Here is a 27229-nt window from a genome sequence, read left to right on the forward strand (position 1 = left end):
TCCCAAGAGAAGCATCAGGAGCCCCTTCACTGGAGTCATTTGAAACTAGACTGGTCAGAATGCTATAGGAGATGCTGCATTCCACAGTGACCAGGATGGATCAGATGACCTACAAGCTTCTTTCCGTCTCTGACTGCTGTTAGGCTAATGACACCAGCCAAGCACAGCCTGCCTTGGGTGAGACTTGAGCAGCTAGAAAGTGTTAATTATGGTAGGTCAGAGAGAGAGATAAAGGTACGTACTCAGCCAGGTCCATCTGTCTACCACATGCTGGAATGTGCTGGAGTGTAACTGTATCCAACCACCCGTGAAACTGATTTCCAGTTAGTAGAGGCATTGTTCTTGAAACCCAGCGCTCTGTATTGTACGCCAATGGACCTGTCCATAGCCTTCCTGTAGCTTCAATGTACCTTGGAGTAACCCTCCTAATTAGTCACTAGAAGAAAGGAGGTTGGCATGTAGTACGAGGATACTTCTCTTTCTGAGCAGAATGGTTTCTCAAGAGAAGCAGATCTTTCCATGAGGTACTAGCCAGTTGCCTTTTGAACAGAAACCTTTCCCTTTTTACTTTGCTTGTTTGTTAAAGGTGACTTATCTCGTGGCTATTCAGTGGCCTCTCTTTGAAATGAGTTTCATGGGTCTTAGCTCAGTTCCTAGCAGATTGGTGTCCGCATCACAGATACAACCACCACAGCTGGCTTTTAAGTTGGCAAGCACAATTCAGGATGGGCTTGGGCCACGTATCCTGAGGTCCATGTGCTCACTTTGATTGAACTAGTGTGCTAAAAATAGCCATGTAGCTGCAGCAGGATGGGCTAGATGCCAGAGTATGTGCCTCGGGTCTCAGATGGGATTGTACTCAGGGTAGCTAGCTCAGCCTGCCACCTACATCATTGCACCTATACTGCTATTTTTAACACCACAGCTCATTCAAAGCCAGTATGAGAGTGTTTACACAAGCTAGAAGTTACACCCCCAGCTCCGGTATAGATGTGCACCAAGACAGTGTGAGCGCAAAAGAAGTGATTAATCAGAGAAGGTGGGGAGGAGCGAGGGAACTTGTGATCAGCAGGCAAGTAGGGAGGGGAGAACCAGTTTGATTTTTAAAAAATCATAATAATGGGCCCAAGCCACAAAGGTCAGATCCGAACTTTCCCAAAGGGTTGTCCCGGCCCATTTCTAGTGAAAATAAGAGCTACCTCCACAAAGCCACCCTGCCTTTCATACCAGACGTTTGTATGGTTCTGTTTGTATGTTCAACCTGTTCTTTCCCGTGGGTGAAGCAATGTTACGCTGAGATCTGAAGATGCAGTGTGCTGTGTGGGGAGATGTGCAGTTGATGTCTGCAGCAGCATTTGCTGTTTCTGCTGTGCACGTCATGCTGCAAATATGTTGCATGTGATGCTCCTTTGTGCTCTTTTTAAGAGGCAGCCTTGGCTAGTACACTGAGCATTTTGCCTCTGCCACTGACTCTTTGTGTGGCCTTGTAATTTGGCTAAGATAGCAGAGCTAACACCTTGACTCTGGCAGAAGTGCCATGGCATCTTCAGGACCCATGAGTGGTCAGAATCTTGCTTTAAATAATAATGCCTATCTCTTGTATAACACTTTTCATCAGTAGATCTCAAAGCACTTTACAAGGAAGGTCACTGTTTTTATCCCCATTTTACAGATGGGGAAACTGAAGCAGAGGTAGGGGTAGAAACCCAATCTCCTGAGTACTAGGACATGCTGAAAGTGTTAGCTGAACGACAAGCCCCTTACCTCTATACTGGGACACTGAATCAAAAGGATCGGTGAATTGCCAACACAATTGACACAATTCCTGCAGCTTCTAAGTACTGTATTCTGTGGAGGTCTCCCATCCAAGAACTAATCCAGCCTTACTCCTGCTTAGTATGATCATGCTTTAAGGTGGTACAGCTGCAGGTTCTAGTTTTTTGGACAGTATCAGCAATCATTTATTATTAGCTGGATGATTTAATTCCAAGTCTTTCTCTTAATCCCACATTTCTTCATCAGCTCTTCAAGGCAAGATATTTTTTTTCTGGGTTTTTTATGATAACGTCCCACCTACATCATAATCAGCTGATTGTCTTTGTCTACCCATTAAATCATTAATCTGATTTTCACAAGCATCCCCTGTATGGAAAAATCAAATAGAATTTAATAGGAAATGATCAGCTTTCTATAGATTATTTTTGAATAATGTTATAGAATTATTATGTGTTATAGAATTGAATAGCGAGCTGTATCCCTGCTGCTGAATTCTGTATGCTGGCTTAAAAATACCTGTAGAAAAGGTCTCGTTCTCTGTTAAATTCTCTAGGGCTTTTAGAAGAATTTCTGTAGAATCCTACAACATTTCTGTAGAACCCTATCTATCCCTGTTAAACTCTGTAGGATATGCTCACACAGATTTACCCAAGACAAATGAAGCACTCGGAGTTTAACATCAAGTGATTTACAATGACTTGTGCAGGGTTAACTCGGAGGCAGCAAACCATGAAGAGACATCACTCACTGGGAGGCTGGAAGGGCTGAGAGATTAGAAGACTATTTTTTAAATGAAAAATTAGCAACAGCCAGGGAAAATGCATATGGAAGATGAGATTCGGACACCTATAGTGGTTTGGCTACGGAATGTCCAAAGCTGGAGCTCATTAGCTGCTCTGGTATCCTTGCCAGGCCATGTCAGTAAAGAAGGTATTTGCTGGATATCTTGTCTGTTGTTCTCCCCACTCTGTTTTTTACCATTATTTTTAAAGGGGTTTCACATAGCATGTTTCAAGCCAGTGAAAGAACCAGAATATTTGTAAAGTTGTAAAAAAAAAAAAAAAAGTCAGCCAATTTTTCATGTGTTTCCAGGGTTCTATAGGAGTGTGGTGGCAGCAGGGCAGAATGGGAAAGGAAAGTATGTTACATCTGATTCTAATTTGTACACTGGTGCTTTTTAGCTGACGAGTCATTCTGCCCAAGCTTCAGAGGGCAAGAGTGCTCCCTCTATATGTGTGGAATTTTTAATACTTCTCTCCTAGTTAACTACAGCTCTGATGAAACCGTATCCAACTACAGCAGCCTGGAAATTATTGCTTCTTTGTGTGAAAATCCAGAGCTTCCTTTGTATTCCTTGCACTGGAATGCTTAGATTTCACTTTTGTGAAATTAAACCAAAGTGGCAGCTAATAACAGCCTAAGAAAATAATATCACCACTTGATCGTTGCTTCCAGTGACTTAATAAATGGGAGAAGTGAGGGAGGAACGGGGGGAGAAGAGGGGAAATAACAGAGATGTGAAGTGTTGTACTTAGTCAAATAGAAATATTTCATTTTTGCTGGGTGTAACATGAAGCCGTATTATTATTATTATTAATAATAATAACTGACATTTATATCACTTCTTTCATCCTGAAGGATCCCAAAGCACTTTACAGATCATTATACATTAGAGCTCATTTTCCTGAAGCTAAGGTGGAATGTGCCAGCTATTTTGCACTGGCAGTAGTTATTCAAACTACCTTCAGTATGAAACTGCAGGGGGAATTTAGGGAGGTGGAATGAAATCATCCCAGTTGGAGTTCGACCTCAATATCACTGTGACTCCACCTATATTCAGGGAGGGTGCTCACGGTTCCATAGTGACCACGTGTGGTCAGAAGCTTGGTTTTCTGTCTCATCAGGCAGTATTGCACCCCCTTGCACTGGGGTTGTCATTTGTATGGCAGTAACACATACAGGCCTCCAGTCATGGATCAGGGCTCCATTGTGCTAGCCGCTGTACAAACACAGAACAACGAATACAATCCGCCCCAAAGAGCTTATAATCTAAGTTGTTGTCTAAACCATGCTGCTTGCGTCTCCTCTAATGTGACAATCAGCGTAGGTCTAAAGTCTCTGGACCTTGCAAAAACAGGGAGTCTTTAGGAGGGGTTAGAATGTGGAGGAGGAGTGCATCCAAGAGGAGGCTCGAACAGAGCTCGTGCAGGAGCTTGCAGAGAATGAAGCTTAGACTTGTATTAGGCTGCCACTGGTGATCTTCAAAGGAGGGAATGATGGGCTGATTGAGTGATGAAGGTCATTTTAGCCGCTGCATTTTGGACAGAGTGGACGGAAGAGATAAGGGTGTAGGGGAGCCCATAAGGGACGAGGGGTTGACCAGGGCCCAGGCGTGTGTTTTGGCTGCAGGGACAGAATCAAAGGGTCAGATTTTCAATATGGCGTGGAGAGCCAAGTGGCAAGATGTGGCAAGAGCCTGGATGTATGCAGGGAGTGGGGAGTCAAAGATGAGTGAGCAAGATGGTGAGGCTGACAGGGAGGGAGGTGGTGTGAAGAATAGTGCAGGAAAATGGAAGTGGGGAGAGGGGTTTAGGAGGAAGAGTAAGGAGCTCATTTTACCCATCCAAGAGAGAGAATCCGATATGCCGCCTGGTCAGAGCAAGACCAGCATGAAGAGAGAAGTTCCAGAGTGATTGGTGGAGAGATGATAGATGAGTGGGTGTCACTGCATAAGAAGAAGAGGAGTCCTTAATAAGTTCTCCAGGGCAGCACCTACTCAGACCAGTATCCAGATTTATGGAATAATGCACCCTGGCTGGCAAATTGGGTATTTAGACCTAGGGGACAGATAATTTGGGGTAAGGAGGGGATGTTTTCTTTGTGTAACCCATCACCCTCCTCAGGGAAATCACTGGCTAAGCCCTAGAAAGCACATCAACCTGAAGATACTGTAGGGTTGACTTTCCTATTCCCCTGCCATACTGCATCATAAGGTTCTAAGTTCAGAATTTAAAAAATGCTAAGGTCTGTTAAATTGAAATCTGTAGATTCTTAATTAATGAAGATAAGTTAAAAACTTCCAATGACTATTAGATTTATAGGGAGGGTAAAATTAAATGCTGCCACTAAAACTTGCTATAACAGAATCTCGTTAGCACTAATGTTCATTTATAGTTTGAGTTTCCAGCGTTTAATCCTTTTTTGGTGTAATAGAGGGACCGACAATTTAAGATTCTGAAAGATAGTTTTATGACTTGTTCAGCTGTAAATCAAACTTTTAAAGTTCATAAAAATGGTTAAAATAAAAAAATGGTTTAATAAGAGTGTTTTATGGTCCATAACATTATTATAGCTGTTTTATTCCCTTTGCGTTACGACTTTAATTGGATCGCAACAATTCTTGAGATTCTCCATTTTATTGGATAAAATGTAATCTTAAATCAAAATGACCAAAAATGTCTTCAATATGTCTTCATTTATCATCCCTTTCCTTCAAGGGCTTGAATCTAGCAGAGGACTCAACAAGATAAAGAGGGGTGTCTCTCTTGTGTTAAGAAAACAGAGCAGGCTAGTGGGATTCGGTTTTTTTCCCCTTGTCGTCTTGAACAAGGTGTCATTTTGTTAGCTCCCTGCAAAGTCTGGATTCTAAAACTTTCAGCCTTCAGTGTCTGCTACTTAGCAGGTACTGTTCTACATTCCAAAGGTAGTATCACCACCTCCTGGTGGTCTAATCTCACTCACCTGCTTTCTTCTATCTCTTTGCCTTACCAGGTGTCAGACCGCTCTGTGGTGGCTCTCGTTCCTAAACAGACCTCCTCTTATAACATTCCCGCCTCTGCCAGCATATCTCGAACCTCCATTAGTAGATACGGTAAGAAGCAGGGTTAAGTGCTGGGGATATAAGGGCTCATAGGCAGCGACCTGACTTTTCCATTGCTAGACTCCTCTTTAGACTCCAGCCTGGAATCATTAGTGGAACAAGCTTTTTGGTCTCAGCTCGTCATTTTGCTTAGTTCCAATCAACAAGTGAGAGTATTCTTAACTCAGCATGCAAGATTTTACACACATGGGAATTGGGAATGTTAGTTATTATTTGCATAGCAATATGGGTAGGCATTTTACAGACAATGCCCTAAAGAGTTTACAGTCTGAATAATTGAGTCTGTTAGATGCCAGGTGCATATTTATAGCATTGTATACACAGTAATAATAATACACCTTCATAAAGGATGGTGGAGAAGTCCCTGGCACAAAGGTTTTTTCAGCTCTTTCGTTCTACAAACTGTTTAGCCAAAGATAGCTCTCCTGACAGACCCACCTCCTTTCCCAGTTTCCTGGCTCTCAAAATCTTTATTCCAGGTACCATCACGGAAGAGTTCTGCAGAGCCATCTGAATGATGTGAGACCCTCCAGCTAGCAGAACAGTATTGTGGCTCTGTGCACCATAGCAGGGGTTGTTTGCCACCTATAAAAATCAGTCCAAGTCAGAGTTCTTAGTTCCGTTTGTTCTTCAGGTGGAGTGGGGAGGGGACCCAGATGGGGGAAGTAATGCCAATGCTTGTTCATCACCATCAGGTGCAAGAGCATTTGTCAACTACAAGTATGCATGATCTTTGCTCACGTTAATATTAATAATTCTAATTGTGCAGACAAAATGCAAATGAAGATGCAGATTTACTTTCCATATTATGCATCAGTACAGCGCATGTTTAAAAATAGAATTACTAGATGCTTCCCAGCCTTTCCCCCTCCTTTCTCCCCCATGCCTTAATTAAATTGGCTGGAATATTCATATTTTTCTGCATATTAATCAGGGATGAAACTTTAGCAACTTTTGTAATAACTGTTATATTTCCTTGCGCTGATCTCCTTAACTCTTTCTGGTACTGGGAAAGGCGAGTGGAGACTTGGGAGGCTGAGTTGGCCACAGCAAAGCAAGTATTTGAGAGAGAGAGAGAGTGTGTGTGTGCTGGTCTGATAGTCTCACCAGAATGTTCTGCCCCAGGCCACAGGCTCAATGGATAGTGTGTGGGTGGAACCAGGATAATACATTTCCTTGGGGAACTGAAGCACCTCGTATCACTCTGCAGTGAGCGGGGTGATTAGGGGAGCACTCTTGCCACGCTCCAAAGAGGAATCTGTTCCAGCTCGCCAGGAAGGGTTGTGATCAGGGCTTCTGCAGGGAAGCAGTGGCATTGGCCACTGTCGGAAGACAGGATATTGGACTAGATGACCTTTGGTTTGACCCAGTATAGCCGTTCTAACGTTCCTCCCCTCCCCAACCTGCCTGCACAGGAGCCAAAAAGATACAAGCACACACTGCAGATACAACCCGTCATTGGTCTGCTGTTTAATTCAGTCACTTCTTAATTTGATCTTTTGTTACATTTTAACCACATCACTTGTTTTAAAAATAACACAGCTTCTGCCCTGTTTGGATTGTGCTGGGCAGCTGCAATCAGACTTACAGAGAGCTGACATTAAGGCCCTGATCCTGCAAACACTCATGCACGTGCCTAACATTAAGCATGTGAGTAATGGCTGTGCTTTGAATGGGACTGCGTGTGAGTAAATCAGGTTAACCAATTAGGAAGAGTCCCAGAATCTGAATGAGAATAAAGGGCTCACGGAGCTCTGTGGCAGTAACAGATGACTGTAGGGAAGAGTTGTGTGCTATCCACCTGTTGTTACTGACACTCCCCAAGTACTCCCTTGTGTTGTGCAGTCTCTGTTTCATTTCATTTTTCTTATTTCACACACATACATGGACCTGGACTGGATCAGGTGGGGCGGGGGATACAGGGAGGAGGATAGAGTAAATGGTGTTTTAAAATATAATAAGAGAGTCTGAGCTGCTCAAGTTCTCTGAAATGACACCGTCACCTTGAGGAATATGTATAAAATAAACTTGCCAGATTTTAAAGATATGATGTCATGAAAAAGTATTCAAAAGTGTACCCCTCACAAAGTCATCACATGGACATAGTTACCTACTCCCAGTGGTATCTGAGATACCACCAGGCTTCTGTATCCTTGTCTAGAAGGCAACATCACCACCAGTGCAAGCTGTTGGAATGATGACCCAGCAGATGTAGTTAGTACTTATAACAAGAAAGCAAAGGTTTGTTCAGCCCCGGGTGCCCAATCTGATTATCATAAAGGCAGCCTTCCACCTCCCTCTCTCAAATAGCCACTCTCCTACCCTTTCCCCTGGACAAGGGGCTGCTCAACTGGAGTTAAACCCTTCCTCACCGGAGACGAAGTCCTGCCCCTCACATCCTTTCCTGTGTGGCCACGTGTGGCAAATGCTGCTTTTTTAATGGTGTCTGCAATGTATTATATCTAGTTGCTCTGCAAATAATCCAGTGAAGGGGGGGTCTACTAAGGAGAGACAGAGAAGTGTTAGAAGCTGCTTCCTTTGGACATCACCGGCTTCTCTTCCCTTCTTTTCAGATTCAACGTTCCGGTACACAGGCAGCCCAGACAGCCTCCGCTCCAGAGCACCCATGATCACCCCTGACCTGGAGAGCGGAGTGAAAGTCTGGCATCTAGTCAAAAACCATGACCATGGAGACCAGAAGGAGGGCGACCGGGGCAGTAAGATGGTGTCTGAGATCTACCTGACTAGACTTCTAGCTACAAAGGTAATCACTATGCACCAGAGTCTGGCTGGAAAATGTATAAATAGGTCTGCAAAGACACAGTGCTCAGCCCCTGTCTCAAGCCTTCAGTGTCCATGAATGCAGCTTTGCGACCTGTCTGTGAATTGGACATTATCCCCATTTACACAGGGGGAGCAGGGGTGCAGAGAGGGTACGTGTGCCTGGAGTTACAGAACAATTCAATGGCAGAGCCAGAAATAGACCCCTGGTTTCCTGCAATCGCTCCTAAACTTCTAGATGCTCCATCCTTTCACTAGCACTACATGCCACTAAAAATTGAAAGAAAGCCACCATGTCTGTAAATGTCTGTCTTTACCCATCTCCTCAGCCTCGGATATCTGCAATCCTTTTGTAGTGCCCTCAGCAATGGTTATAGCACAGATTGCATTTCAGAAGCAAAAGAAAAGGTGCTTAACATTAAGAATAAAACCAATGTGCCTCAGAAGTTCAGCCAGCCCATTCCTATAAGGTTACATATACCTTACGTATTCCTATAGGGTCTATACCTATACCTTTCTGGAGCTGTGCATAGCCTGTGTCACCATCTGGTGTCCCCTCCTGCTGTTGCTGTTTAGCCGAGTGTGCATATATCCCTCCCATCACCCCGTTGGTTGCTGCTCCCATTAGGGTACACTGCAGAAATTCGTGGATGACTTGTTCGAGACCTTGTTCAGTACTGTGCACCGAGGCAGCGCGCTCCCACTGGCCATAAAATACATGTTCGATTTCCTGGATGAGCAAGCAGATAAGCACGGCATCCACGACACAGATGTGAGGCACACCTGGAAGAGCAATTGGTAAGAGCATGGGGAATGGGGGTGGACCCTACTGTTGAGCAATTATCCACAACCTGGAAAAGAATGGACTCCTGGGGCTGGGGCTTGGAGCGGGAGGAGGAGGGACGTAGTCTGTGTAATTGGAGGCAGCTCGGAGTGCACATGTGCTTCACCGAATAAACCTGATGCTGCCATAACTCCAGTGATGAGCTGCCAAAATCTGAAGAACCGGTTCCTTCAGTCACTCTGGGTCTTCGGCAGTACGTCCTTCACTCGCTCCGGGTCTTTGGCGGCACTGAGGGACCCGCCGCCGAAGTGCCACCGAAGACCAGCCATGAGTGAAGGACCCGCTGCCGAAGTGCCGCCAAAGGCCTGGAGTGCTGCCGGGAGAGTAAAAAGGGATTCTCAAGGGGAGTCTCCACAGCCAGGAGCTCAGGCGGGCCGGACAGGACGGTCCTGCGGGCCAGAGTTTGCCCAACTCTTTAACAACCGGTTCTAAACCGGCTTCTAAATTTAACAACCGGTTCGCGCAAACCGGTGCGAACAGGCTCCAGCTCACCACTGCATAACTCCCTTCTTTCATTGTTACGGAAGATGCCAGCATACACACCTTTGTGCAAATCTCTGCCCCTTTCCTTCTCTCTGGGAGTCACAAAGCTTGTTCTTTTTCTTTTCAGTGCACTTCTGCATTTTTTGTGCTTGGGGGTGATTGTCACATTCTGGCTGCCGTCAGATATAATGGAAGGAAGCACCCCTGACACAAAGCTTTGCTCATACTCTTCGATCCAAACCTCCAGTACCTGTGCTGTCCCAATTATGGGACCTCCTTGCTGCTGTGACAATGTACTTCAATTCTGACCTGTTGTGATTCAAATCAGGAACCCCCACCACACAGACAGCTCTGCCAGTGCATCTCAGTCCTGACCTGTGCACCAGCTCCCGCTGTTGATCTCAGACCTCAGAGAAGCTACAGGTTATTGACAGTGCAACAAAGAGCTAAATTGGCACTGAGAATTAAGCAAAGTGTTCCTTGCCTTTTCATTTACAACTTTAATCTGTTAAAATCTGGTTATTTTTCTAAGTATGAAGCATCCAGGAAACTGCCTGTTAAATTATTTAGGGGTTATTATAGGATAAACTAATACCACTCCTACAGACCTTTTTCACATCACCACTCAGACAAATGTGGTTTTGGGTGTAAATTCTAGACCCCTCCTTTCATTCCAGGGGTAGGAATTATTAATTGTTGTTTGTACTCCAGTAGTTCCCAAAGGCCTCTGTGTGCACAATAAAATATAGCTCCTTCCCCAAAGAGCTTACAGTCTATATAGACAAGACAGACAAAGGAACTGTGGCAAAGCTGGGAATTGAACAAAGGTATCTTGCATCGCAGTCCAGTTCTTTAGCTCCGAGACTGCCCCTGCCCTCCAATAATGAGAAGAGGCGATTTTGGAAATGGCTGGGTTGTATACAGGCAGGTAGTTAACAGCCATACCTTAGGTGTATGAAATTATCAAAAGGGGAATGCCTGCTAATGCTCAGAGGTGACAGTTCAGTTAGGAGCTGCTCCTTCCCAAATGCTTCGGGAGCCGTGGAGAAGGGAGGAGAGAGCAGATGAGTGGAGCTCACACTTAAACTGTGTGCAATTGACACAAACTTCAGCTTGGACTCAATGTTCTCAAAACAATTGGAGCTATTATATCTTTGCCTTTGCTGTTATTTTAGGATTAAAAGCTCCGTGGGTTAGAAATTTACCTGGGGTGTGGGGAATCCATAACAAATGGTAGCCCCCTGAAGACTTTTTATTTTTTTTCCACCAGTCCCTCGTGGTTTAAAAAGCCTCTAATCATCATGTGTGCAAAAACCGGATTCCCCGCTAAGGCTGTGGGAAGCTAAAAACAATTTAGTGAAAGCTTTAGAAGAAGGAGCTATTAGGATAAAATGTTTGAATCCTGAATAAAATGACAGTTCTTAAAGCTATAAAGGGAAACGGTGTCGAACAACAAAGATTTTTCTACCACAGCCATCAAACCACATGGGTTCTGGCTGCTGATGGGGACCCAGCCATTGTACAGCTTTGCATATGGGAACAAAGGAGGAGTCAGGGCAGAGGTGTAAATTCTAGTTTTCAAACTAATCATTACATTGAACCTTCACTATGTCTTTACGTTTCCATAGCACTCTCCAAACATTCGTGAATGCTTGCTATGCCCCTAGGAGAGAGCCGAGCATTGTCAGACAGAGGAATAGAGGCACTGAGAGGGGAAGTGGCTTGTCCCAGATATTAACTGGGTCAGCGTTAGGGATGAGAGTATAACTCAGGAGTTCTAGCCCTATGCTCCAGGCCTAGCTCCTTTGAAAAAGGAAAGGGTTAAGTCTCAGACCACATTAGATCTCCTGGGGGAGTCCAGCTGGAAACTGAGACTTTAGTAACTGGGGTTGTAGACTCAGGTCACCTGTTAGAAGTAGCAGGAGAGCTGGGAAGGGTGCAGGGTGAGATGTTGGGGAAGGCAGGTGTTAAGAACAGGTGGAAGAGGGAAGGCAGTTTAGGCGACTGAGGGGGGTCTGGGAAGTAGCCGGAGAGCTGGTCAGCATAGAAGCAGTTCAGGGCCCTCATACAGAGAGCAGCGATTGGGAGCAAGTGGAGGGTTGAGGCAGTTGACAAGAGACTCTGCTCTGCGATGGCATTGAGCAACTTGTCTGCAGTGCTCCAAGGGTTAAGGCTGAAGCCTTGGTTGTAGCTAGCTGGCTAGCGAGGGAGAGCTGGGACTTGAAAGCTAACAGAAAGCAGCAGCTGGTTTTTGATCCTGCTACAGATCCAAAGGAAAAGGGAAGAATAATTCTCCTTTGATTACCAAGGCCCAGGATTTGGGGGCAGGGGGGAAAGGCAGAGATACCTGATGTGCTCCTTCCAGAGTGATGGGCTGGGAACAGGCCCTCGATTCTGCTCACTGCAGTGGATTGTTAGTGGGGACTCCAGTAGCACCCCAATATCCTCACCAGCTCAGTGCCACAGACCTTCGCTCTAAAGGACGCTGAGATACAGCACTGACTAACAGACTGCCCTGGACCTCCTCATAAACCCCAGCACCCAATACTGGCAAATGCTGGGGGCTCTACTAAAATGGAGAGCTTCCTCTCTGCCTTACAGTACGGTTCCTGCAGTCCACTTGGCTTCAGCACCCTGGCCTGTCCGGCTGCCACATGATGTGGTACAAGTTCAAGTCAAATGGCAGCCACTCCAGAGTGGGCAGGGTCAGCAGGGGCTGGGCCAAGGGGTGGCTGGAAAATCAGAGAAGAAAAGTAGTCACTAGCCTGGACCAGATTTGGTAATGAGATGGACTCAGCTCTGCTTAGGGTACCATTGCGGACTGTGTGGGCCCATTACTGCCACTTAGTGCTTAGAAGGGGCACAGCCCTGAGCAGATCATTGCAGGACCTGAAATACATGGGTAAGAAAGATACCCTCCTGTCTCGAGGGTTTGTGACTTATTTTTATTCCTTTGTTTTCCTGCAGCCTCCCTCTCCGGTTCTGGGTGAACGTAATCAAAAACCCCCAGTTTGTGTTCGATATCCACAAGGGCAGCATCACAGACGCCTGCCTCTCTGTCGTTGCCCAGACTTTCATGGACTCCTGTTCCACCTCAGAACACCGCTTGGGCAAGGACTCCCCCTCCAACAAATTGCTCTATGCCAAGGATATCCCCAGCTACAAGAGCTGGGTAGAAAGGTAGGTCAGCGTGGGAGCATAGTCAGGAGCAGCAGTGGCTGTCTCATTGCACCACCTGGTCAACCATTGTAGTGTGTATGTAACCCATGCCTGCTTGGTGTGGCACTCTGTCCACAGGCACTGACTCCATGGGTGCTCTGGCCCTGGAGCACCCATGGAAAAAAAATCAGCACCCGCCAGCAGCCAAGTTCTGCCCCTCCCCCCGGCGCCTCCTGCCTGCCGGTAGCCCTGCTGGTCAACTCCTTCCTCCCTCCCAGCATCTACCACCCGCCGCGGAACAGCTGTTCGGCGGCATGCAGGAGGCACAGGGAGGGAGGGGGAGGAGCGGGGATGGGGCGTGCTCAGGGGAGGGGGTGGGAAGAGGTGGGGCAGGGGTGAGGGCTTGGAGGAAGGGGTGGAGTGGGGGTGGGCCTGGGATGGAGTGGGGTGTCGAGCACCCCCGGGAATAGAGGAAGTTGACGCCTGGGGCTTTGTCCCGCTGTACTGGCACCTAGACCATCTAGAGATTAATGAGTCTGCTGCAGCCTTAGCTAAGAGGCATGTGGCTTTTAGCGCATGCATTTAGCTCCAGAGGTCCCAGGTTCAATCCCACCTGCTGAGGTTTGTCAGCATTACATGTGCATTGCTGGATCTGCAGCCATAGCATAACGTAGCCTGATTCCATGGTCTAAACGGCATTTGAACCGATGAGCTCTTGGATGGAAGATGACATGATGCTGGTGACGTTCTTCCTCTGAATCAATGCCAAGCATCATTATTGCCAAGCCCCAATCATGAGCCAGGACCCCACTGCACTAGGCGCTGTACAAACACAACAAAAAGATGGTCCCAGTCCCAAAAAGCTTCCAGCCTAAATATAAGATGAGGGGACGGGATGAATACAACAGACAGACAAGGGCAGCACAGGGAGGCGGTGCTGGTCAGTATGATAAGCAGCAGTCACAGTACACCAGCCTTCTGACCACTGTCAGGTGTTGTGTAGGTCTCATGGCAGAGGAGCATTTGCAGGAGGACAATGAGGTGGTTCTGGCAGATGCTTCTATTCATTCCCTCTGAAGCACCTGGCACCGACTGCTGTCGGAAGACAGAACTCTGGGCTAGCTGGACCATTGGTCTGATCCAATACAGCTGTTCTTGTGTTCTTGTTGGATGGGTGTGTCACCTATAGTCTTGCTGGTTTTTGACCACCTATCAGAGGAATGTAGTGAGTAGTAAGCATTTTTTAATGGTAGAGTTTAAACTAAAACGAGAGGTTTCCTCGCTAGTTTTATGCTGACAATGAATGACGAGTGATCCAGTCTGCCTCCCAGTTGGCAGGTTCACGAGCAAACATGGTAGGATGGTTGAAAGGGAGAGAGCGAACAGTACAGTTCAAACACGCATGCTGCTATGGCCGGTGCTGACTTTCAGATTAGATGTGCAACGGAGACCTCAACCATTAAAGATCCCCTAGCACTTTCTTGGAGTCTTAGCCTTGGTGCCTGACCCAGATTGCAGTTCAGATCATTGTCGTCTCCCTCACACAAATCCCCCCTGTAGTTTCACTGGATAAGGTGGTATCCCTCAGTTTCTCCACTAAGCTTCGGTGTAGTTTTTGGATGAAGATTACATAGTATTACTGTGCAAAGTCATAAAGCTTCTCTGTTCTCAGGACCCCAGAAGTTGCTGCATTTCAGTGTGGGGTAAAATGTTTCCTTTGATATGCACAGGGCCAGATTTGCTGTGGCTCCTGCTTGGTTAGGAGCAATCGGGAGGAGAGGCCTTGCTGGCACCTTGCAGAGTTCACAAAGGCCAGATAGAACTGCAGACCCCCGTTCTGGGCAATGAATGCTAGCTGAGACTGAACTCTTGGAGTTTTACATTCAGGAGGCTTTGGCATCCCTGCTGCGCACATGGGGCCCTTCCTTGCCAATATGTTTTTCATTTGTCTCTCACCTTTCATTCCCCAGGTATTATGCAGACATTGCAAAGCTCCCAGCCATCAGTGACCAGGATATGAATGCCTACCTCGCAGAGCAGTCACGCCTACATGCCATTGAGTTCAACATGCTGAGCGCGCTCAATGAGATCTACTCTTACGTCAGCAAGTACAGTGAAGAGGTGAGCAGGCCCCATCCCTTGTGAGGCCATGCCCCCACCTCCGGGCCACAGGATACATGGCAATCCTGCCACCAAGTCACCTTAGACAGTTAGAGTCTGTTGGGAGGCGGCTCTGGGTGTAAGTGAGATATGGAACCTTTCACCTCTAGGTCGGCAGTTCAGTTCCACTCTGGCTTGGTAGTGACTGAAAGTCACCCTGGACAGGTGGTTAGCCCCAGTCCTGTTCCTGGCATGGTTAGGCTTTTCCACATAGCACAGTTGGCTTCCTGGCTGGCAGTCTCAGAAGGGAGGCCAAAGGCTGAATGGGGCCTGGAGGCCAATTCCCCCGCTCAGAGCTGGTTGGTGGGGCAGCATGGTTGAAGCTTTCACTGCTGCTATCAATGCTGTATCTGTGCTGTGCATCAATAGGCGGCTTTAGTCTCCAGAGCTCCCGGTGCAGCACATCCCATCAGAACCAACCCCTTGAAGCATTGTGTGGGCAGCTCTGAATTCCTGATCCTGGGTGCACCCTCGGTGCAGCCCATTTCTAAATGCAGGGAAAAATCGTCCTGCCCCAGCGAACCCCCTCACAAATCCCAGTGTCCTCAGGGAACTTCTAGTATGGCACAAACTTTGTGTCACAGCAAAGCTGGCAGCATGGGCTCCTTTAATGCATGCATCACTTGAAACCAAGTTCTCGCCATCTGTTCCACCCCTTCATTTTCATTGTGAGAAGAACCTGTTTTGCAATTACATCCATTAAAAGGAAGATTTTTGTCATTTAATTGCATGTCTGCATTTATGATACAATGCCACAGCCATCTTCCGATTAGGGACTAAAATCACGTAACTTTCATGCTAAATGAGACTGGCAATGCAGAGTCAAAGGCACAAGAGCACGGGAATGATTGCAGTGTGATGGTCTAGTATGCAGCAAACAGTCCAACAAATAAATCAGCATGGCTGGGAATAGAAGAGCACTCAGTGCTTTGTTTGTCTTGGTTAGTTAAGTTTCTTTGAAGGAACAAAACTAAGAGGAGGGACTGACAGCAACCGGCCAGCCTCAGCCTTCCAAGTGTGGAGAGCATTCAGATTGGGGAGTGACCCATAAGCTGTAGGTGGCCCTCCCAACTCCTGGGCAAGGCTTGCCAGACCTGTACTGGACCAGCGGCATTAACCTAGCCTGCCCCAAGTACTTCTGTTTTACCAGCTTCACAAACCACTACTGCCATGTTGCCCAGGGAAGGGAGTTCAGTACACTGGACCCATCCTAAGTATCTTTCCTGCATGTCATCATTAACCCTTGGAGTCCATCTCTGAGTATTTTTCTCTCTCTCTTTATTTATTCCCCTCCCCCGCCCCTTCTTTCTTTTTCTCTCCTTTCTGGGATGTTTACATGAATCATGTTTGTTTTGCACCAGATCATCGGGGCTCTCGAGCAGGACGAGCAGGCGCGCAGGCAGCGCTTGGCATACAAAGTAGAACAGCTTATCTGTGCCATGTCTATTGAGAGCTGAAGAAAGGAGATGGTGCTCCTAGGACCAGAAGGAACTAGTTACTACAAAGGCTCTTGGGAATGAAGAGTATGAACAAGCAAGGAAGGTACTGGACCCATAGAAATACTGAAACATCCTCTGGGGGAAGCAGGGATTGGCCCAGATAGTAAGTTCAAAATCATTTAGATTCCAGTTTGAAAGGACAGCAAGAAGGACAGTGCATCTCAAAGCAAAATAGGATCAAGCTGGAGTAATTCTTCAAGTCATATGTGTGGAAGGAAGGAACCTGAGAAGTCTGGATGCCTCCGTGACTGCTACTTTGCATGAAAATAATTTGATATATATTAGGAAATAATGAAAACTGTATTTAAAGGGTTTAAAAAAAGAGGGAAAGAAAAAAATTAAAGCAACCACAGTGGCCACACAGATAATTCCGCCAACAAAATGCAGTTCCAAATGCTCTCTCTCTCTTACTCATCAGTTTCCTGTGGTGTGTGGCTCAGACATTCTGCGAATAGACTCCTATGCTAATCCGAAAAATTGGAAAATTAAATTATTCCTGTTCCTGGGAACTTTTAAAAAATATGAGCACAAGTTTGCACCAGACCTTTTTACACAAAGGAAGATAATAGTTTAGCTGGAAATAAATCCAGTGGCACCAGAAAGAACTTTACCTGAATTACAGAACCATCAGATCATCTAACCTGTTTGTCTTGAAATCCAGCTTTATCTATGTATTTATATAGTGTCAATATATATATATTATATATATATTTTTTAAATCCCACTTACTGTTGAATGATGGTGGGTCTGATTTTAAACATTTTTCTCTTTTATTTCCATTCCATTTCAACACACAGCTCCACCCAGGTGTAAAGATTCTGTGGTATTTTTGTTTGCTTCACTCGTGTTCCTGAAGAATGTTCTGCCCTTCGTGGCATTTGAAACTAAGGAAGTCACGTACAGTTTAAACTGAAATTGGTGCACTGTAGGTTTCTGCAGGTGCAGTTTAAGCAAAACCAACGGCTGATCTTGCACAGTCAAGCAGAGCTGGGCTGAGACTGACTCAGCTGCTTGGGCTGTTAGCTGACTCATGTTGTTTTGTTCCAGCCACGATGTAATTTCTTGTAGTAAAAAAAAAAACAAAAGCTAAAAACAATGTTTACAGCAAGTGATACTTGAAAAGCGCAGACATAGTGAGATAACATATTTATTGCTTTTCTGTTTGAGACACGCTCATACTTACGCATAAGATCAGGACAGGCTCCAATTACATTTTTCCCTTGGCACATGCAAGGTCACCCGAAGGTAAAGCATAGGGACTTTTATTCCTGTTGGGGAGAGGGAGAATCTTTACTCAAGGCGAGAGAAAGTCCAAAACGACGCACTCCAAGTGCCGGCCAACACTGTCGTCTTTGTCTCTGTATCTCATTGTTAGGTTCAGTTTCGAACTGGCCATAGCAGCCCATCTTGTCATGGACAGCGAAAGGCAAATGTTTGTGAGTGCTATTCCTTTAAAAGAAACCAAAGCTTTCCTGTCCCTTTAAAGCGTGCCAAGAGGCGGATGGAATGCTGTAAATATTTCTCTCTGTAATAAATATTGATATTTGTGCAGATTGCGGTGCGGGAGGATGAGGTGATTAGAACTAATGGAAATAGAAGTATCGACCATATGAGTCGTGGTGGTTGCAGCAAAATAACTACCAGAGTTTGTTTAATGGAATCAAAACCATTTGAAATGGTTGAAAATGCCCAGCCTTAAGTCTTCTTGCAGAGAGGCAGAGTGTGCTGTGTGATCCCAAGCTAGTTGTGTCATCTCGCTATGACTCTTTCGCTATACCTGAAATGGAGAGAGTACTATAGTACATTAGCTATAATGGAAGTTTAAAGGAAGTTTGTGGTATGAAACAGCCTGTCCCTTTAGGGCAAGGCCCTGACAGTCTTGGCCCTGTTCTCAGCTCCTTTGTGGGTAAAGCTTCAGATCTCACAATGGTATTTTCTTTGTACTGCAGGCAAACCTGACTCCAGGTTTGGTTGGTGGGGAGGCACTGAGTTTGCCTTAGATGAAATGATTCCACATCCATTTCAGTGCTTCTCTTCCTGCACAGGGCCAAACTTTGTTCGGTGTTATGAGTCTCTAGCCTGCTTTGTTTCAAGGGTTTTGACATCAGAACAGAAGATGGTATTTCTGGAATTTCTGTGTCTGGTGCTACTGTTTAAATAATTCCATTTAATCTTCTGCTCATGAGCAGTAGCCTGAGCCATCAAAGAGCCCACTCCAAGGGGTAGCAAAGTGCTAACCAAATGCCTTTCCACTTTGAAAGCCTTTATTAAAAAACTCTATACAAGAGTCCCAGCTTATCAGCAGGCTTGCCTCTGCTGGGACCTTGCTCCTTAGCACCAAAATGCTATGACAGAGAGATGTGGAGGGCATGTTGCCTGTTTCGTCCTATAGAGTGTGGGTAAGGGGATCTCCCAGTGCTTAAAGTGAAACAGGAGAAATCAGAACAGGAAAACTGCTGAAGCCTTTGTAGCGTCCAGCTATATTAAGAATTCCCTGTAGCTACATTAGGAACTGTTATGACAAACAAGCATTTTAAGTAAAATAGGCACAGCCCTGCTGCTAATGGGAAACATTGTAGGCAGAAGGAGAAAAGGGAAATGTGTGTGACTAACACACAATTTTGAATGTTTAGGATGCAAATCTTTTCCTGATGCTCTGGCATAAAAGGGACCTTGCATGCAGCCGTTCTCCTCCTATGCGGATGGAAACCTTCCTCTCCCCAGTGTGCAACGCCTGTCCTGTGCAATCTAAACACCCAGACAACACAACTCCACTTAAAGAATATATTCTATTGCTAATAAACATTTTAAATGGATTTTTACCAAAACTCTCACTGCATTCTATACATGTAACAATTTGGCTGGGAATGTTGTTTAAGGATTAGAATAGAGAGCCTGAGACTCAGGATTTCTGGGTTCTGTTCTTGCCTGTTGCTGACTCACAGAGTGACCTTGGACATGTCACTTAGGTCCAAGTGTTCAGCATTAGCTACTGGTTTGGGATACCTCCGTTTTTGTTGCCCTACATGAGACGCACATAAAGAGTCTGATTTGCCAGAAACGCTGAATGCCCACAACTCCAAAAGCGGTGAAGGGAAGCTGGTCTGTGTGCTGCTCGGATGCCCTCCCAAATTCAGGAACTTGACAAGGGGTAAAACATCTTTAAGAATTATTCCTGTCACACTGATTATTTTTTTAGCCTGCAGCTAGAGCATTTCCCATTAACAGCAGCAGCAGCAGGGTTGTGTTTTCCCCCTGTCGCTGGCAGTTCTCCTTTCAGTTTCCAGTGCTCTCAGTATTCTCCTGTCAGGAGGACTCAGTTCAGCAGTCTAAATGAAACAAAAACAGAATGACTTGAATGAGCTGGGACATCCGGAGGAAACTCAATGGTGACTGCACTCTGGAGAAAAGACATAAAAAACGTTCAGAGAATAAATAACCAACATCAAAGATGCATCAAAAATACAGCAAAGCTTCAGTCCTCATACTTCAGTATTCCATTGTACCATAAACCTTAAGCCAATAATACAGAGAGCTGTGATGTTGTATATAGTTACTTGCTAGATAAAGCTTGGTGAACAGTCTGATCTGTATATTGAATGTGTCTTCAGTGAAAATTTGATCCCCACCCTAAGTACCCTTCAGACTTTAACCCTTTGTCCCAGGCTTGTCTGGATCAGCAGGTGAGAGGCGCAGGGCTAATGTATGTGGTAGCAAAAGGGCCCCACAATGTTAATGCGGACAGGGGCAGATTTTTTAGATTAGATACTTGTTGGGGGAATCATTCGAGTTAAAAATGTAAAGCTATGCACTGAAGTTTCTAAAGGCAACTCTATTTGGAAGCCACTGGGCTGAATAACCCAAAATGCAAAATCTAAATTTAGGCTGGTCAGGCTAGTTTTAAAAGGGGGGACGTTTTTAAAATTGTGAAGGCTTTGAACGTTTTTCTCTCTGTTTAAAAGGCTTCACAGAAGGGAAACATCACTGTTCAATTTCTAGTAAGCGACAGTGCAAGGAACTCCTTTCTGCAAAGGACATGGTTACCTCTCACCTTCATAAAGGCTCCCATTTGAAAGAAAGACCTTGATTTTTTTTTCTTGCCTCTCAAAAATCTCCCCTTTCCAACGTTCCTGTTCTAGTTCGAGGCAATGTGACAAGCCAAGTAGTACAGAAATAGGTAGTAAGCATTGCTTCCCAATTATGTTAAGGAGAAACATTTTATACCAAGCTTTCGTAAGCTCTCTACAATCCTTTGTGATCCCCTCAATGTTTTATTGTACCTGCTGGCAATCGCTCAGATCTGGGGGGACATTGTGATGACAGCTTGGGAATAATCTTCAGAAAGAGGGTTTTCCTTCAGCAGGTCCAGGTTCCATTGCACACGCATATCTTGCTGCTGCATCAGCAGTAGGTGAGTGGCTAATGCACCTGAGTATCATGTGTTCTGCCCCGGTTAGTAACAAACACAGACTGGAGCAAACTGCTAAACAAGCAGCCCCTCACCTTGCGTGGCTGTCTGAGACTCATCACTTTGGGGGCTTTACATGAAACAAATCAGGCCACAATTCAAACGACACCATTTGTTTTGACTGTTGTTAACACTGAAGTTGTCTCTGTGTTTATCTTTTTCAGTCTAAAGATTCCCATTTGCCTTTGTGTTATCCAGCCGCCGCCCCCCCACAATGGGCAAGTAACTCAGATTGGCAGGTTCCAATAAAGCACCCAAAAGTTGGGACACTTCTCTGAACTCTCCAGGCCTCTTAGGTCTGCAAAATCAAACCAGAAATCTCCTGAGCAGGCTTTCTTCTGAGATTTCTAGCACTTCCTGCTGCAGAAGGGCTGGGGAAATGATGAAAACAGCCTCTCCTGTCGTATTTTTGTCATTTCCAATCTCAGACAGTATATGGATGTGCATATCAGGGAAGCCATCAAAAAGTAAATAAGCATCGTACCATAATAGTGACTGTGCCATGCTATTTCTTATACTCAAAATGTACTACAGCAAGATCCCCCTATGGTACCATGGAGAGTGCTCATTTGTTAATGGCTCCTTCTGCAGGGCCACTGATATGGAAAATGGGTTTAGGGGGTGAGCAGGGAATGGGAACCAAACTTTCCTGAACCTCAAAAAAGGATTGGCTTGAGTTTTCGGATAAAGATTTGCTGCGGGTGGAAGGGCTTCTTATTTTGTTTGACCATCCCTTAAAAATAAATGCATACCAGTCACAAGGCAAGCTGTCACAGATAATAAATTGAACTGCGTACTTTGCCCACCCCACACAACCGTAACCTTTCCCTAGCTTTTCCCCTCTTCCCCTTATATTTGACACACTGGAGTTCTGTATTATATTTTTTTTTAAAGATGGTTGTCTGGTTTTTGTTGTTTTTACAAGTGTTGTGGAAAAAAATGTAAGAAAGTTTAAGTATTTAAAAATGTTCCAAGGAAAAAAGGTTTTTTGTTATTCTAATATATGATTGTGTACCTATTGTAAATATGAAACACTCCTATTTTGCAAGCCAAGGACTCACTTTGTACTGTTGTTATATATAAATAAAGTTTACTGGATAAAAAAAAAAATCCTAAGTGGATCCTTATTTTCTAGCATGGAGTGTGTGGGATTCATTGTATGTGCTGAGAATACTTGAGAGAAATATTTACTTGCTACATCGCACCAGTAATAAATCAGTAAGCGGAGATCCCAAATGAAATATTTTAATGTCAGATTTATTTCCATAGCATGCCAAGGGCTTGGAAGCCACAAGGCTGGACAAGAAGGTAAAACATTGCCCCCTAGCTTCAAACATGCAAAAGACACTTTTGGGTCTATGATTAATGGAGGAGAGGGGAGAATATTTTATCCAGTAATAAGTGAAGTAAATCAAGCTGTTTTCCTTGTTATTGGAGTGGGAGTGGGGAGGGAGGACACAGGGTAACAACTTGCTGAAGAATCTCTCCTTTTATCTTTATCCTAAAGAGCCAAAAAACACAGAAGATCAAGATAACCTGGAATGGCTGCTCTTCATCAAGAGCAGATGAAAGAGAATGGTGAAGAGAAACACAACCACGAGAGTTTTCTGAAATAACTCCCTATGGCTGGATGCTTTATATCTGCTTGAGATGAGACAATTTATCTATCGTGCACAAATCTCTTTAAAAGGCTTTCCTCCTCCCCAGATACAGAGAGACATATTAAATTGTAGAGTGTCAAACCGGGAGGCAGAGTTGTCCAGTGGTTAGAACAATGAATGGAGAGCCATGACTCCTGTGTTCTGTTTCCAGCTGTACCACTGAGCCACAGAGCCCATCTGCCAGCAAAGCACTTACATACATGGTGGCAGCTCCTCGGCTTCTGTACACTGTCATAGCTTCACATTTACACCAACTGACGATAAGTCCCACTCTTTGGGCTACTCATATGTTTAAGTGCTTTGCTGGATTGGGGCCTGAACAACCTTAAGTATTCGTCTAGGGCCTGATCTATTGCCCATTGACATCAATGTAATGACTCCCACTGGATCAGGTCCTTAAACTCCATGCCTCAGTTTCCCCACCTATAAAGTGATACTAATAACGCCCACCTCTTTTAATTTTTGAGATCCTTCTATGTAAATGCAAAGAACCATTATCTTTCTTAAATATCCTTAAGCTCAGAAATGTCATGTGAGGTTTGTTGTTTTATCAACTCAGAGGCAGGAGAGCTCAATTCTCCTTCCCAAATGCATTACCGACTTCAACCCATAAGAGAGAGCATTAGGGGGATCTTTTGTGGGCTAAAGTAAATAATGAATCGTTTGAATCTGCGTAAGGAAGGAGCATGTGAATACTGTTTACAAATAAAGGCAAGGATGAGTTCTGAGCTTTCTACCCTCCCTGGAGGTGAAATGTATTTGCTTCCTTTTCATAAATTCAAACTAAGATTTTAGCAAGCACTGGGAACTGTCTGCTGAGTGGTGGGAATCAATGAGTGACTTGCTCAACAGCCTGTCAACTTTAATGACCAATATGGTTGCAATTACAGTGATGAACTTTCTCTAAGAGCCTAAAATTACTCTGGTTGATGAGAAGAGACAGAAAAATGGAGTTCTTTAAGGAAGCATAAAAAGGAAACGTGGTTTTCTGTAACATCTCCAAAAGGGGCTTAGCTTGTTTTTAATGTAGAGGGAGATTAAAGAGGAAAAATCTGAGAGGGGATGTCAAAGCTCTAAACACCACACACAGCAGATAACAGGAAAGAGTTGGGTGCTGCATCTGATCAGGACATTGTTTCATACAGGTATATGGCATCTTGGCTGCCTGTTTTACTGTTTGCTAATAGGCAGCCATATTCCGCTCCTATGTGAAGCCAATGCAAATATATCACGTTGGTGAGACAATATGATCCTTTGGCAGGTCAGTTTGTCTTGTTTCCCTCAAAGCTAGATAAAGCTTCATATGAACAGCAGAAACTATACTTAATCAGAATGACATTTTACGTGGCATGCACTTCACAGGGCATCATCTGCACTGGCAAAGTCAAACAATGCTTAGTAAAGTTAATATAAAATGCAGATCGTGCTGTTGCTTAAAGCCCTCGCCCTGTCAGCCTTTCATGTCTAACTCAGCAAGCTAGCTGGCTGCACAGATTCCTCGAGCTTTCCCTTTCGAGGGAGTCACTGAAAGGGCAACTTCAGGAATCAATTGCTCCTTTCGATTTCACCCCAAGGGAACTCCTGAGCCCAAAGCTCATGGGAAAGAACATTTTTCCCTTTCCAATTTCTACTTCCTTTCTAGTCTTTCCTCCTCACCACCTCCTCTGAGCTTTTTAATCTCCCTTTGACAGCATCCTTAAATCCAGTTTTCCTAGAGTGACCCCAGTAAAGATGGACATAGTTACAGGTGGACGATATAGCACCCTCCCTCAACAGAGGAGATGCCTCTCACTCCCCAGTACCATTCTCCTGTGAGCTATCTACCCAGGCCTGTCAAAGGCTAATGTGCTATTTGAGCATGCTTGTAAAATATGGATAAGGCTGTGACCTCATCTATAAAATCCTGTACTGTACAAGTTTGGCCTCCAGCAATCTGGCCTCTGGCATGCTGCTACCAAATTGTCCTTGTTCCAATACAACAAACCATAATTCCAGCTACAAAGAAGGCATTGTCTTCCGACAACTGACACCGTAATAGTTTAAGCACCGACATGAGCACTAACTCAACGACTAGAGGACAGATCCTCAGCAGGTGCAAATTGTCATAAACATGTGAGTAGCCCAAAGAGTATCCGAGCTCTGTTGAAGCCAGTGGAGCGATGATGATTTACATTAGTGGAGGGTCTCACTATAGCCTTGAGTCTCAACAGAAGCCCGCGCTGCTTTGCGGTCCACGCACCAAGACATTTTTATGGTGTGTAGCTTTGAATTCTTTGGTGAAGGAGGGTTTGGGTTTGCAGGCGGGTGCAGGCCAGTAGTGAAGGTGCAGGGTGTGGGATAGATGTGATTGCAGTGTACAGGTCTCTGTTGTGGGAGAGGTGTTTACAAATCAGTGATGGAAGTGGATTACTGGATGGGGATCCTTATGTATATTGTGAGGGGATGTGGGTTGTGGAGGGTCCTGTTGTGCCTGACAGCAGCCGGAGTGACGGACAAGTCCAGGCAGAAAGAGTGAGCCATTGCTGACAATTAGTGAATAAAAAGAGGGAACTGTACCCAAAAAAAAAAATCTAGGAGAAGTGAACAAAATTACTGCTGATCTGTTAGCATCTTGCAGTGCTTTGATCTCTGGCCCAGTAATCATGGCTCTGTTTGGCGAATTTCATCTCCACTTCCTTGCACCAACACCAGCCCTTCCCCTCCATCTATCTGTATCAATGCCAAGCTGTCTCAGAAACTATTTGCTTAGTTTTTGATGGCTGCACTTGGCAATTTTTATACACAGGTTTATTTTCTTCATGAAATAGCAGCAGCATGGTTTCTTGTTTACTCTCTAGTCCCTAATTTTTAGTTTTCTTATCCATGACTCCACACATTCCTCATCTCCATTTGCATTGGGCTTGCTTTCATTTTACCTTCTGAACATACTGATGCAACCCTTGCTGATTCGTTTCAAACAGTCACTGGAAAGGTTTCCGAACATCCATGTGTCTGCCTGCCTGCCTGCTTATCAAGACAAGCTAATGGAGGTGGCATTTTTTAAATTATCAAACACAACCATGGCACCAATTTTGATCTGACATTGTTTTAAATTCCAACATCTTTCTTTTTCTACAAACACTTAGCTTAAGCATGACACATAATTGGATATAATCAGACAGTTGTTTAAAACTGAGAAAGATAACTCAAAAATCTATTACCTTTTATTCCAATAAATATTCTTTTGTGTTAGTATGTACAGATGGCTAATGCATTTGTAATTTAAATGTAACGTGAGCTCCTGGTGAAAGACAGCGAAATATATTCTACAACTACTTGGGGAGGAGGTACAAAACTTCAGAGTTTGTCTCTCCTGTGGGGAGAGAGATTCACAAGCAGAATTTTTATTCCCCTAATAATGGATTTAGCTTGTTGGCCAATAAGTAACCCCCTTCAGATGTAATGAGTTAACTCCCCTCCCCAAGCCAATGTGACATTAGTAGAATATGATTATTTATATTATATTCCACACAAAAAGTCCCAGACTGACTCAGCATTTGGGACGCATTGAACAAATTGGCAATAGCGCCTGGTATTGCGTTCTCTGGCATTGCGTTCTCTGATGGCATTGCGTTCTCTGTTTACTGCACAGAGAATATAATAATTTTCTGACCATTAATAATATTTCTAATCATAGGATAGGGGAATTTAGATCTCTTGCTTCAGGACTCAGTCCTGCAAGGTGCTGTGTACTCTGGCCAAGACACAACAAAGTATTCAAGCACGTCTTTAATATCAGAGATATTACCCACATGCTTAGAGCTAAGCACATGTTTACGGGCATTGATGGATCAGGGCCACAATGCTCAGCACCTTGCACAATTGAGCCCTTCATGTATAAGCTGATTGCCCTGAGGATCAGAGAGGACATTTACCCCTCTCCCCATAATATATATATTTGCACAATTGGCCACGTACACTCTGTAAGGCTTTCATCTTTCTTTAAAGCATCAGGTATTGGAAGCAGGATATTATGCTCGTGTGAACTGTAGTGTGTGATCTGTTATGGTGAATTCCTAGATTTGTTGACTGGCATGTTATCATGGATAAAGTTTTTCTCATAGATATCAGAAGAAAACACGTAGCACTGATCATGAAGGGACTTGGAGAAAAACCACCACTTCTGGAGTATCTAGCACTGAGCTTCTACTTCATGGTCACACAAGGATATATCAATTTGCATTTGCAAATAGTTTTCTGACACAAGAATGCATCATTCAGCTGCTTCATGAGAAATTTTTCACCCAGGAAATACTAACGTTCTTCCAAGACAGCATCATTAGAAATAATTCACATGGATTATTTTGAAAGCAGAGAGAATCCATTTTTTCTGTACATTTTCCATTTCAGCTTTCAAGTCTATTTTCAAAAGAGGGAATGTTCATGCTCAGGCTTTTGAGAGTAAATCATCAGGGATATGGAAATGACAAGGACCCATCAAGTCCCCTAGCTCAGTGGGTCTGACATCATGAGAGAGCT

The 27229-nt window shown here is 44.7% G+C and overlaps 1 protein-coding gene across 2 annotated transcripts in view; it reads left to right on the top strand.

Annotated features, from left to right (window-relative positions):
* The window catches only part of PLXNA2 (plexin A2), a 320075-nt gene extending 297909 nt beyond the window's left edge, over positions 1-22166 (top strand). For both annotated transcript variants that reach the window (XM_073319575.2, XM_073319576.2), the window contains 6 exons: positions 5548-5647; positions 8230-8420; positions 9066-9235; positions 12732-12944; positions 14894-15044; positions 16445-22166. In XM_073319575.2, coding sequence (XP_073175676.1) covers positions 5548-5647; positions 8230-8420; positions 9066-9235; positions 12732-12944; positions 14894-15044; positions 16445-16540 — 921 coding nt within the window. In that variant the 3' untranslated portion in view covers positions 16541-22166. The remainder of the gene's footprint in view (positions 1-5547; positions 5648-8229; positions 8421-9065; positions 9236-12731; positions 12945-14893; positions 15045-16444) is intronic.
* Positions 22167-27229: the final 5063 nt, after the last annotated feature.

The sequence above is a fragment of the Lepidochelys kempii genome, chromosome 21, assembly GCF_965140285.1.
Source record: "Lepidochelys kempii isolate rLepKem1 chromosome 21, rLepKem1.hap1, whole genome shotgun sequence".
Lineage (NCBI taxonomy): Eukaryota > Metazoa > Chordata > Testudines > Cheloniidae > Lepidochelys > Lepidochelys kempii.